Source organism: Cryptotermes secundus, unplaced genomic scaffold (genome assembly GCF_002891405.2).
Source record: "Cryptotermes secundus unplaced genomic scaffold, Csec_1.0 scaffold532, whole genome shotgun sequence".
Taxonomy (NCBI): domain Eukaryota; kingdom Metazoa; phylum Arthropoda; class Insecta; order Blattodea; family Kalotermitidae; genus Cryptotermes; species Cryptotermes secundus.
Genome location: NW_019744117.1, coordinates 62,699 through 74,896, shown reverse-complemented (window position 1 = coordinate 74,896; position 12,198 = coordinate 62,699). Strand labels below are relative to the sequence as shown.

The window sequence follows — 12,198 nt, the reverse complement described above, 5'->3', positions numbered from 1 at the left end:
CACAATAATTCAATTATTTGTCTAGGCGTGTTTAAGTTCGTAAAAATTCTGACACCAAATTATCACGTGTTTTGAGTACGAATCTCGTTGGTCACGTGTTGAAGTTCAAATCCCACTTCTGACACCAGTTGTCGCGTATCGGGCCTATATCGCGACAAATAACTTCACGATGTATTTTATATAGCGAATTTTATTTCACATTCGCACTTACAATCACCCAAATTACAATCTGACGATTACTGCTATCTGCAGTATCACAATTAGTACACTCCCAATGCCAGAATACAACTGACTGGCTGACTTTACGTCTTGACTCGGCGACTGTTACAGTACAACAACAGTACAACTCAGTACAACTCTGCGGTAGCCCCACTAGAACTGAACTGATCGATACGCACTGTGCATCCACTTATATAGCTGCAGTGCTTGCCTGTGGCGTAATGAGTGCCACGTCACAGTAGGACGTTGATTACGGTTACGTTAGCGTTGCGCGTTACGTCACCGCGTGACGTCACCGCGGAGGGGAGTGGCGGGGAGCGCTAAGTTACCGTGGAGAGGAGGGGGGTTCTCAGTCGCGCAACATGTTACATTATTATTAATAATAATATTATTAATTAATGGTGTTAAAACTCCATTGACTCGGATTGGTGGGGAACATAGTACACACGGAAGAGAAGATAAATACATGCAATTTAAATCGGAAATCCTATAGACAAGTGTATACTTGAGAGACTTACGTGTGGATTGGAAGATAAAATTAAACTTAAAGGTGTAAAATTTGATGTTATTGACTAGATTCAGCTGGCTTAGGAAAAGGTCTAGTGGTGGGCTTTTGTGAATGCAGTCTGTTCCATGATGTTAGCTGTGGTTAACTTAAAGTATCTTGCTTAATATTAATCACTCAGACTTTTAAATTAACCCTGCTCTGAGCTACTTGAGGATTGAAGAACATGAAACGTGGAGTTATTTGTAGTAGTTTAGTTAGTTAGCGCATTCAGTTCTACACAAGGGATAATTGTTTTCAATTCTGTATGGCTTTCTTATTTTCCTGCACTCTGCCACAAGCCGGAAGGTCGCGGGTTCAAGTCATTGGATTTTTTTCAGTTGACCTAACCCTTCCAGCCGCAATATGGCCCTGGCGTCGACTCAGCCTTTAACTGAAATGACTACCAGGAATTAATTAAATACTTTTCCTGGGGAGTAAAGCGCGGCCGCCGCGTAACGCTGACAACCTTACCGCCATCTTTGAGACGACTGTCTAGATAATGTAGGACCCTCAACGTCTCACAACCCTATGGGCCTTCACGGCCTATTACAGGGATAACTTTACTTTACTTTCTATTTTCCTGTGTACTCTCTCTTGTGTGGCATTCTTAGTGGTCGGAGAACAGTCAACTGTTTTCACCGTCCACACATCGAATTAGGAAGATGTCACGAAAACCTCGAACAAACACATCAAGATCACGGTCTTCTTAGCTATAACGCCGTACAGTGTGGTTGATAAGTAGAAAAGTTTCGGAGATATCGGCTGACGAAATATTCTGGGTAGAAGCGAATCTCAAAGAAATATCCCCGTTCCTAAAATATCATCATGGAAATTTTTAATGCTTAATGATTAAAGTAAATCTCGTATTCATAGATTCACTTCCACAATCGAGACTGGCCTTCGCTGCATAAGTATATCAATCCAGAGATCTTGCCTGCAGAATATGGCGGCCAAATTCCCAGCTTAGATTATGCAAAACTCCGGGCTCTCCTCTACGATAATTCAGATCAACTAATGGGTGAGTCGAAGTGGTTAATTATAAATACAGCGATGTTAAGAAACTTCAAGGCATTTTAAATTAAAGGATCAATACTAAACTCGATTAAAGTTTCAGTTTAATTTGCAATATATTTTTAAATTGTGAGGATGTGGAATGGACTAAAGTGGCATGTGGTATGCTCAAAATGCGGCATTCTATGTTTGTCGTGATAAAGCTTAGGAGCATAATGCAAAATACTTATTTATCAATTTATATATTAAAGTATGGAATGTATGAGAAAGTATCAAATGAAAATTTTATACAAGTAAACGAACTAATTTTTAAAGGTTCAATTTATCGAAATATTGTATAAACATTCAGTTCGTACCGAACAGGAAACCATTATGTCTCGGCTATAAAGATGAATTGGTTAGTGATGTTTAGAAAAAAAAGATTTCTTTTTGTGAGAACCATATGAAAAACACCAATTCACACAATGGACAGAATGCAGAGTTTAGTATGCTAAAGCAGTTCATATATTGAACCACTGGGCTTTAAACGATTAGCATTGTAACCTTTCGCAATTCCATTCAAAATAACATTAAAATGGATCATTATTCGTAAATATCCATTAAATAAACAAGNGTACTACACACTCCCAATGCCTTCTCACGCTGTCGCCTCTAATCACACGTTCCGGTATTCTTCACGTTCACGATTCACTCGCTACATCTGAGGCATTCCAGTTCTCTTATAAACCCTCAGCCAGACAGCGGAAAACGCGCCTCGCTTCCTTGTTGTGCAATCGCCGTGTTTACAGGCTTTGCTGGGCAACGCTGTCGAGAATTGTTTACGCTGTGTAGTAACCGCGGTATCCCCTGCTATGTCACTGTGGGAAGTGCTGTTACGTCACCGCGGCAATGGTTTTCCTGACACAGTTGCTCTTCTGTTACGTCACCGCGGGGAGGGGGTGTTTACCGAGCGTTGCGTACTGATGGAAGGAGTGGGGGTATATGATGTCACTCGCGAGACCCCAGAGTTCACCTGACCCCTACTTCCTGTTGCGCCATCCACGTCACACTGTTCCCTTCTAAAGGTTGTTCATCCCGAACAGCCTAACGGTACATCCCCATTCCTTTTCTTCCCGTTGTCCGTTCTCCAACTGCTATATCTTCCCCCTTTTTATGGTTGCTCGTCTCGAGCAGCTCCATGATAAGGCGTGAGCCGGTCCAGGTGTACTACCAACAGTCTCGACCTAGGGTTCTTCTGGATTCTGTATACCACGTCATTAATCCGGGTTATTATTTTGTAAGGACCTTCCCACGAGGATCGAAGTTTAGGTGATTTTCCTTTCCTGCGGGCTGGGCGATAATGCCAAATTCTGTCGCCCTCGTGGTAACCTGCGGAGTTGGCCAGTTTACCGTACCGAATTTTCATCCGGTCACTGGCGAGCTTCAGGTGTTGTCGGGCATAATTGTGGATGTCGTGTAGATGATCAACCAAGTCTGCTGCATAATCGGTTGTGGGTAGTTCCTTGTCTGGGGTACCCCAAAAAGCAGGTCGCAGGGCAGTCGGAGTTCTCGTGCGAACACTAGGCTAGCAGGGGTCAAACCCGTAGTGTCGTGAGTGGATGCCCTGTAAGAAAGAGGGGTAACCTCTCATCCCAGTCCCTCTAGTGGGATGCGATGACCTTCCGCAAGTTCTCCTCGATGGTCTTAATGTAGCGTTCCACCATGCCGTCCGACTATGGGTGCAGGAGCGTGGTGCGCGTCTTGCTCACTCCCAGGCGTTGCAAAACTTCTTGTAGCAGATGAGACTCGAAATTACGGCCTTTGTCACTGTGCAACTCCCGAGGTATGCCGAAGCGCAGAAGAAGTTCGCAGCCAGTAATAACAGTTTCCTCAACGTGTTGTTATTTGCCTTCTGAAGATGGTCATTAATTGACCGAAACATGTAAGAGCATCATATATATCATATATATTGTGACGTGGATGGCACAACAGGAAGTAGGGGTATGTGACGTCACGCGCGAGACCGCAGAGTTGACGTGACCCCTACTTCCTGTTGCGCCATCCACGTCACACACTAATATACGGAGATAACGGTTACGGAGATAATGGCCAGAGAAGTGTGAAACTTTGACCGGCGTTGCACACTTGTTGATTACAAAATACATATTAAAACTGGCAGGAATATGTGGATTCTGTAATGCTAATAATGTACGTAACATCAAACCAACTTGTGAGTGGCGGAAAGCCATAAAATTGAAGTACAAAATACTCGCTCGCCATGTCATAATTGTCCTTAGGTTTCCAAGCAGTATACATAACACATGACTGGCGAGCGATGACGTAACGTGCTGACTGCGCGTTCTGGTATGAGCCAACTACATAAGCACGGCTAGGGAGTATCATCGCACTCAAGTACAAACATAGATAAGGGCTCTCAGCTGAGAGGTACAGCGAGGTACAGTGCTTGGACCTGCCAGAAGACCACACTTTTCTTGGGCCATTATCTCCGTAGCCGTTCAACTTTGGACATAGGTGTTTTGGGTTATATCGGCATACTTTAACATAAGGAACACCCTCCCGAAGTTTGGCACATTCCTCCTGGGACACCCTGTATATGATGCCCTTACATGTTTCGGTCAATTAATGACCATCTTCAGAAGGCAAATAACAACACGTTAAAGGAAACTGTTATTACATAAATCATAGTGCGGTCAAGTTCAAATTTGTCCAAATTTTTATATAAAGGTTTTAATTAAGCTAAAATCTGGCGAGTTAAATTATTAATAAAATTCTTACTATTTAAATCTTAAACCGCTAACATTCATGTCTTCATGCCTCTTCTATCAACGGGATATTGGGTAAATTGCCGTCCTTGGAGGTCCGGGAAGTGTTTTTCCTTCCTTCTGTAGTTGGTCAAGAGTCTGTGTTTGTTGTTAAGCTGTTAGTCCTTTCGTTGTTTGTTGAGGCACAAAAAGACTAACAGCTTAACAACAAACACAGATTGTCAACGAAATATATAAAGAAGAGAAACCACTGCCCGGATCTCCAAGAACGGCAAATTACTCAATATTCCGTTGATAGAAGAGGCACGAAGACATGAATCTTAGCGGTTTAAGATTTTAAATTAGTAATAATTTTATTAATAATTTAACTCGCTTAATTAAAATCTTTATATAAAACTTTGGACAAATCCGAACTTGACCGTACTATGATTTATGTAATAGCAGTTTCCTCAGCGTGTTGCTATTTGCCTTCTGAAGGTGGTCATTAATTGACCGAAACATGTAAAGGCATCGTATACTATATATACATATATTGTACATATACATTTGAATCACACTGGACGATGTAGTCAAATTGTTCTATAATATTGACTAGTGTGACGCACCAGAACAAATAAAGTTAAATTTATAGTAACATTTTAAATAGTAAAATAAAAAATCTGTCTGTTCCACTGCGCGCAGGGCTCCGGTCAAGCGATAATCGGATTACATCTACCACCGTCCTGAGAAGCAGGGCCATTAACACGTAATATCCCGTTTCACTTTTACTCTAAGGAAATAAAATGATCAGGTTACGTTTGTAAAATTTGGAGGCGTCTGTTTAACTGGGGAAGGTTACTCTAAGCCAGAATTTCAGGATTTTTTTGGACTTTGTCCGTCGTCAGGTATTCTAGAAAACACAACGTTTCGGAAACTGGATCTGTTCCCATCCTCAGGTGGGGGAAGACACCCACTCAGTTGGGTCCCTTAGAAAGAGGTAACCTCAGTCACTGGGCAACCATTGTCAGAACCATTTAGAATCTACTTACTCTAAGTCAGTTTCAATTACTGTTAAAATCGGGTTACCGAAGCTCCAAGAAGTACTCGAAATTTGTCTATGTAACACCATTTTGTAATTTGATACTTTTCAGAACTATTTTCTATGGGGTACGTCAACACGTGAAGAAGGAGGCATGTCCTAGTATCCAATTCGCAAGGGCTACAAGTCATGTATGGACTCACATTTACAATACATGTCTCTACGAACCAGGTTACGTCTCACACTGTCTAGCCAACCTTTCAGAAGAAAAGTTTTACACGAGTACGTCTGAATGTTCCAGAGATGCATGAGTATCGGATGTATGTATATATATTCTCTATGATTGTGAGGCGATAGATTATTTAAGACTGCTTCATCTGGGCCAGTTTTTGCGGAACCAAGTGACTACTATGACGCCCCCATAAACAAAGTCCTACATTTCATTGGAAGTGTAGGATTCATAAAGAGTTAATCAAAGTGGAAAGCACAATAGATCATTGAGGGTCGCAGTGCAAGGGCCAGATTATTGTGGCCCACCCCTTTTAAATTCATTCATTCATTCATTCATCGGAAGTACACGTATGTTGAAAATATCATCTAGTAGATAACAGGCTATGACACATCCAAGTTCCCACAGTAAGTGAACTGTACATCAGTGCATGAATAATGCTGTGTTCTGAGATGGGACGTCATGTGGTCCGATGGGAGTTCACCGAAGAAGAACTTCTGCTTGCTGCTAGCTTTTTATTGTTGTTGGCTTGTTTTAGTCTTCAGCTCTGAAGAGCGAGGCAGTATGTTCCCCCGAAACCTCAGTGAAATTCTACCGGACTACTCAGTGTCACACATCAGCAATTAGTCCCCCTGTAGCCACAGCTATGACCATCTCAAACCCAATGTATAATATTAATCTGGTTATTAAAGAAAAGGGGCACCGGAAAACCGGAAACAGCAAGAAGGAAGATTTGAGGCTTTCACGGCGGTGACTATGAAGAAAGCAGTCTTCTGGGATTTGGCACCGTGTATATGTGGTGTTAACCGACGTTTCGGAGGAACGTATCGCCTCCATCTTCAGGGTAGAAAGGAAAATATAAGAAATCCGTAAGCGAAGAGACCGTGAGAACCTGTAACGTCGGTTAACACCACATAGACACGGTGCCAAATTCCAGAAGACTGCTTTCTTCACAGCAAGACGGAAGTTTCGGCGATGTTTACTGGACACTAGAAGATGAAATCACAAATGTATTGCAAACAGCAGAAAGAAATAACCGTCTAAATATAAGTGAAACTGTGGACTACAAGAATTAATTGCAGCACAGTTTTAAAGGAAGGGGCTGAGAAAGTGATAGCCCAGTTTCGCATAAGGGTGCTTCCTTATTTCCGATAAGTAACGTAATTGTTTAAGAAATGTAATTAATAAAAAACGCAATAAAACGAAACATAGGTCTACAGCATGTACAGAAATCTTATTTTTATGAAGAAGAAACAGTCATATTTTAAGAATAATATATGAATGTGTGTGCAAAATAGTCACATACGTAGTTTACAACAGAGTTACACCTTTCAGGGAATCCATTTCCTTATCTTGCTCAGCCTTCATTATGGTCTATTCATTTCTTTCACTATCAGCCCTCTTAAGATTGTATTAGATAACAAGACTATATAAAATACAATTCTTTATTTCAGATGCTGGAAATTCGCAACAATGAATCCCTAATTAGTCAAACCAGTACTAATCTAAACATAGCAACATAACGGGGAATTGAAGGATTCCGAATTGATAGAAACACGTGATATAGGTGCATGTTATAATGTAATTATGTAAATTCATATAAACAATATGTAAATTTAAATTTACTTGTGGTTCCGAAACTTTAGCCCTGTAAGCGAAAATATTACATCAGAATTGACAGGAACACGTGCACTGGCAGTAAATCCACAATGCTACTTCAACACCCGATCTACAGCTGCTGAGAAATTGGTTGAGCAGGAAGTGTAAGAAAGGTCCTGTGGCCAACACCGCAGTACTGGCCTCACTTCCTGAAAATCCACGTCATCCGAAATCAAGCGCCTATCTGAAATATGGTGATTTACCCTACTATTTAGAATTTCATGCTGAGGTAAACATGTAAGTTTGCATGAAGTCTATGAATCACGGATCTTTGCATGAAGCTGGAATTCAGTTGATTATAGAGAGCTCCCTATACTCTACTGTGACAGCCGCGACACTGAGCGCACAGATGGCACGGATCGAGACAGCGTAATTAACTTTTCATGTCCTTTAAGAATAGAATCAACTACGTGATAACACGTGTACTTAAGGCATGAAACACTGAGGCAGAAGTTCTTAAAAATATGCTTTATTTTTATTAGTTTCCGAGATATGTAAGTTTTACTGTAAAATTTCATGTATTAACTGAAATAGTGTCAAATAATGTAAGAAAAGTATTTTTAATTATAAGAGACGCCTCTCATAATTTTCTATAAATATTTTTGGATTTAAAATTGTTGGACACAGATAATGCACGGTTAATTAACTTTACATGATTTCACTAATATATAGGTGAAAAGTAAGGCTGTCCCTGTGCTTAAAGAATTAAGCATGAAGACATGAAGACATACGGAGGAGTGGAGGTACAGCTTTACCATTCTTGACCTTATCACTAGATGGAGGTGAGTGGTGAGCTTCACACCCTGGCCGTTTTATCCCTGGGGAAAGAGCACCCGGTTCCCATTGTATAGGAGGCTGGGTGGGACCCAGAACCTGTCTGGACGCCTGCCAGGGATCGAACCCCAGCCATTCAGTCCGTAGTCCTTCACTGTACCAACTGAGCTATCATATCATCCAGATTATTTCACTAATATATTGTATATAATACAATTTCACGTTCCGCTGCCATTGCTGCCAACCAATTATAACTGCAGGGGTTTCTGAAACCACCGCTGGGCAGCAATAGCTGCCAACCACCGCTGCAAAGTAATTACAGCGGCAGCGGGTTTCCAGGTTTCACTTTCGTTATAATTGGCTGGAAACGACGACAAGCCGTTATGATCATCAACACATCCCAGTTCTTCCTCCGGGATACTGGTGCCAGTGGCGGGTCTGAAGCAGCGATGTATCACTAAGTGTAGGCTTTGGATACCCCATGCCCTCCTATTGTGCTGGTGTTTCATGAGACCGTTCATAATTCAATAACCACGATGTGTAAGATAGGAAAGGGGGTAGGCTAATCCGAGCGGTAACTCAGAATTTGTAAACCAAAGGACATAAATTTAATTCTGCAGTTAGGGATAGCTACGAGTAAAATAGAAAACTCAGAATTATTTCCAGTCTTTTTTGAGAAGATGCTGCTCATTAAGCTGGTTAAAGAATTCCCCCTTTTCTAGGTAACTCAAAAGACACAATCACTGGTCCAGTGATTGAGATCAGTTCTTTCTAACGGACCTAACAGAGGCGACTCTTCATCTGAGGAGGGAAACAAATCTTATTTCCGAAATGTGTCTTGTTTTGTGTTCTTTAGAATACCGGGCGAGGGATGAAATCCAAACGCCCAATAACTCCGTATATACGTATGTAGAGACAGCTACTTGTTGAACTGTCCTGTAAATACGTGTATTTCTTATACTCGAAGTTGCACAGTGTACACAGACGAACTTGAAGAACTGAAGATCATTGGCTCAAGACTAATAATGTAACAACATTAGTGAACACTGTAACACCTTGAACGTTGTACTGAAACGCAATTCTGAACTGAAATTGAAACTCCAAAAGTCAAAATCACATTGCGACTGACGTCCAGTCAGTCAATAAGCCTTGGTGTCGAGCCCCCTCCTGGGGCTCGTGACCAGATATTTATTACTCTTTGACACCTACAGTCTTGTTTTTTGTGGGGCGTCCTCTCTGACGAGAGGATGGGTCTGTCTTTTGTACATGCAGCTGGCCCTTGCCAGCGCAGTCTTTCTCGGGTCCGAGTCCCTTGGAATCCGCGACCATATTTTACTGTCTCAGATTTGAGACTTCCCATTTCGTCGCCTCCTACGACCCGTAGGGTCACGGTGGAGGTATTCGACCCCAAGTATATCTCAGAATATCTCCTTACTTAACCTTGAGTCGGACCTATAGAAAACGCGTCACTGTCCTGATTGTTGTAGGCTTTACCTAGTACGACTGTTTACTCAGCCGTTGCTAAGCAGCGAATGGTTCATAGCTTGCGATTGGCTAGCACTCGATCCACTGAGTGCTTCCCACAGTCACATATTATTGTAGACCTTACCAAGCAACGACTGTTTACTCGACGTTGCCAAGTAATGATACTTGCGTTGCTACTGTAATGTTTGCTTGAATGTGGGCAGTTCCCACACACGTTCAGCAAATTAGCTACCTGCCCCTTCAGTTATTTGGCTGATATTCTATTGAGCGGCATGGATTTATTAAAATTAATATCTTATACTATGTGACGCCAAAAGTCTGGTAGATATTGACCGACGTTTTGGAAGAACGTATTGCCTCCATATTCGACGTAGACTACTCTCAATATGAAGATATAACGTTCCTTGAAACGTTGATAAATATTTACCAGACAACACGGAAGTTGTATCTCTGTAGGCAACAATCTTCATGGATACTGTCGGAAGGAATTTCCTTGATTAGTGGCAACATGGAGACTAATGTAAAGGTAAAGTTGTCCCTGTGTTTCGGTAATTAATTATGAACACGTTCATAATCAAGCGGTATAGTCGGTATAGCGACTGACTACGAGCTGGACGACCGAGGGGTCGGAGTTCGAGTACCCGTAGGGCCAAGAATTTTCTCTTCTCCACGTTGTCCAGACCGACTGTGGGCTCCACCCAACCTCCTATCCAATGGGTGCCGGGCGCTTTTTCTCTGAGGGTAAAGAGGCTGGGACGTGAAGCTGAGGCCAAGAAGATGTGGATCTATACATCCACTTTTCCATAGGCCTTCATGGTGTAGTGCTTAATTATTTAAGGAGAGGGGCAACTGTACCTTATCTTACACAATAAACACGATAAAATGAAACAGAAGACTCTCTGCTTCTTTATGACGTGCTACATGACTTACGTTCATGCAACGTGATAACGTCTGACCATTCGTTGGTACGGCACCCCGAAATTGCATAATCTCAGAGCTTTAATCTCACTCTTACATTATTTCTTTCTATATGTAGAGAGATAGATACGTCTAAAAATTCAGCAACATCCACCATAACTAGGGTATATCAGATGAACCATTGGCTTACACATTTAGATAATCAACATATTCTGCATTTACTACAAAATAAATAGACTCGTGGGAACTGTCCACATTCAACAAGTGTGACAACGCGAGCTTCATTGCTTAGCAACGAGTAAACAGCGGTTTATCGCGAGAGTTGAATGCCACAGAGCTTGGCCGGTATGAGTAGCGAGCACACGAAGTTCTGCTACGTGATCTCGCAGTTGGACCAACGTTACACCTCGGAAGCAGAGGACATTATCACCTCCCCACCGAAACGCGACCCATACACAACGCTGAGAACGGAACTGGTAAGACGGCTATCCCCCTCGAAAGAGCAGCGCATCCGCGAGCTCCTTACACTAGAAGACATGGGCGACCGCAAACCTTCCCAGTTTCTAAGACACCTCAGAAACCTCGCCCCAGACATACCAGATGACTTACTCCGCAGCATGTGGTCCAACCGTCTACCTGCTCATATAAGGGCCATCCTCGCAGGCCAAACCGAGAATGACTTGGACGCCACAGCCCGCTGCGCGGATCGTATTACAGAAGCCGCACCCCAGCAGACACTTGCGAGTGTAGCGCTACTCCCCGAGAAGAATGATACTTGGAAATATGTAAAAGATCGAGGACGCCAAGTGCAAACACTGAACGCCAAGCTGGGACGCATTATTTCCAACTCCAGGAACCGCCGCTCGGCCAGCAGATCGCCCTCACGAGAGAAGGTTATACCCACCCTCTGCTTGTACCATCACCGCTACGGGGCCCGGGCACAAAAGTGTACGCAGCCTTCTCCTACCGCCAGCAGGAAAACTAACACGGCGGACATCAACGGCGGCACATGTCTGCACCCCAAACAACGGCCGCCCTTTCGTCACGGATAGGATCAGTAAACGGCGATTTCTAGTAGACACAGGTTCAGACCTATGCGTGTATCCCCGCGGGCTCATCCCACGGCAAAGGGAACGTGTCAACTACGACCTCTGCGCGGCTAACGGCACCACAATCCACACCTACGGATGGTTGCCTCTTAGCCTCAACCTGGGACTACGTCGGGATTTCACGTGGCGATTCATAATGGCCGACGTTACTCAGCCATTCATCGGAGCCGACTTCCTCTCTCATTTCGGCCTCCTGGTGGACTGCCAAAACAACCGCCTACTGGACGGTCTCACGTCGTCTTCCCCGGCGCAACCAGCCAACTCACTGATCCCCAGCGTCAAGACCATCAGTAGCGGCACACCAGTCGACAGCCTACTCGTCAAATTCCCTGACCTCACCCGCCCAACCGGAACCCAGTGCGAAGTGCGCCACAACACTGTGCATCACATACCTGGCCCGCCAGTCACCTGCCGACCCCGGCGACTGGCACCGGACCGACTCGCTACCGCCAAAGCCGAGTTCGACG

General features: G+C 43.3%; 2 protein-coding genes across 5 annotated transcripts in view; both read left to right on the top strand.

The window, feature by feature from the left end:
* LOC111874495 (alpha-tocopherol transfer protein) overlaps nt 1-6,572 on the top strand; it is a 27,454-nt gene extending 20,882 nt beyond the window's left edge. For 3 of the 4 annotated variants that reach the window (XM_023870050.2, XM_023870049.2, XM_023870048.2), the window contains 2 exons: nt 1,640-1,784; nt 5,670-6,571. In XM_023870050.2, coding sequence (XP_023725818.1) covers nt 1,640-1,784; nt 5,670-5,701 — 177 coding nt within the window. In that variant the 3' untranslated portion in view covers nt 5,702-6,571. Of the gene's footprint in view, nt 1-1,639; nt 1,785-5,669 lie in introns of all 4 variants that reach the window. The other variant, XM_023870051.2, reaches the window with a different exon arrangement.
* A 4,397-nt stretch (nt 6,573-10,969) lies between these two features.
* LOC111874493 lies at nt 10,970-11,674 on the top strand. The gene has a single exon (XM_023870042.1). It carries the CDS (start codon nt 10,970-10,972, stop codon nt 11,672-11,674), a length of 705 nt encoding a protein of 234 aa, XP_023725810.1.
* The last annotated feature ends 524 nt before the right edge of the window (nt 11,675-12,198 follow it).

Coding starts and splice junctions, on each gene's coding strand:
- LOC111874493 (XM_023870042.1), top strand. CDS start 10,970: ATGAGTAGCGAGCACACGAAGTTCTGCTACGTGATCTCGCAGTTGGAC.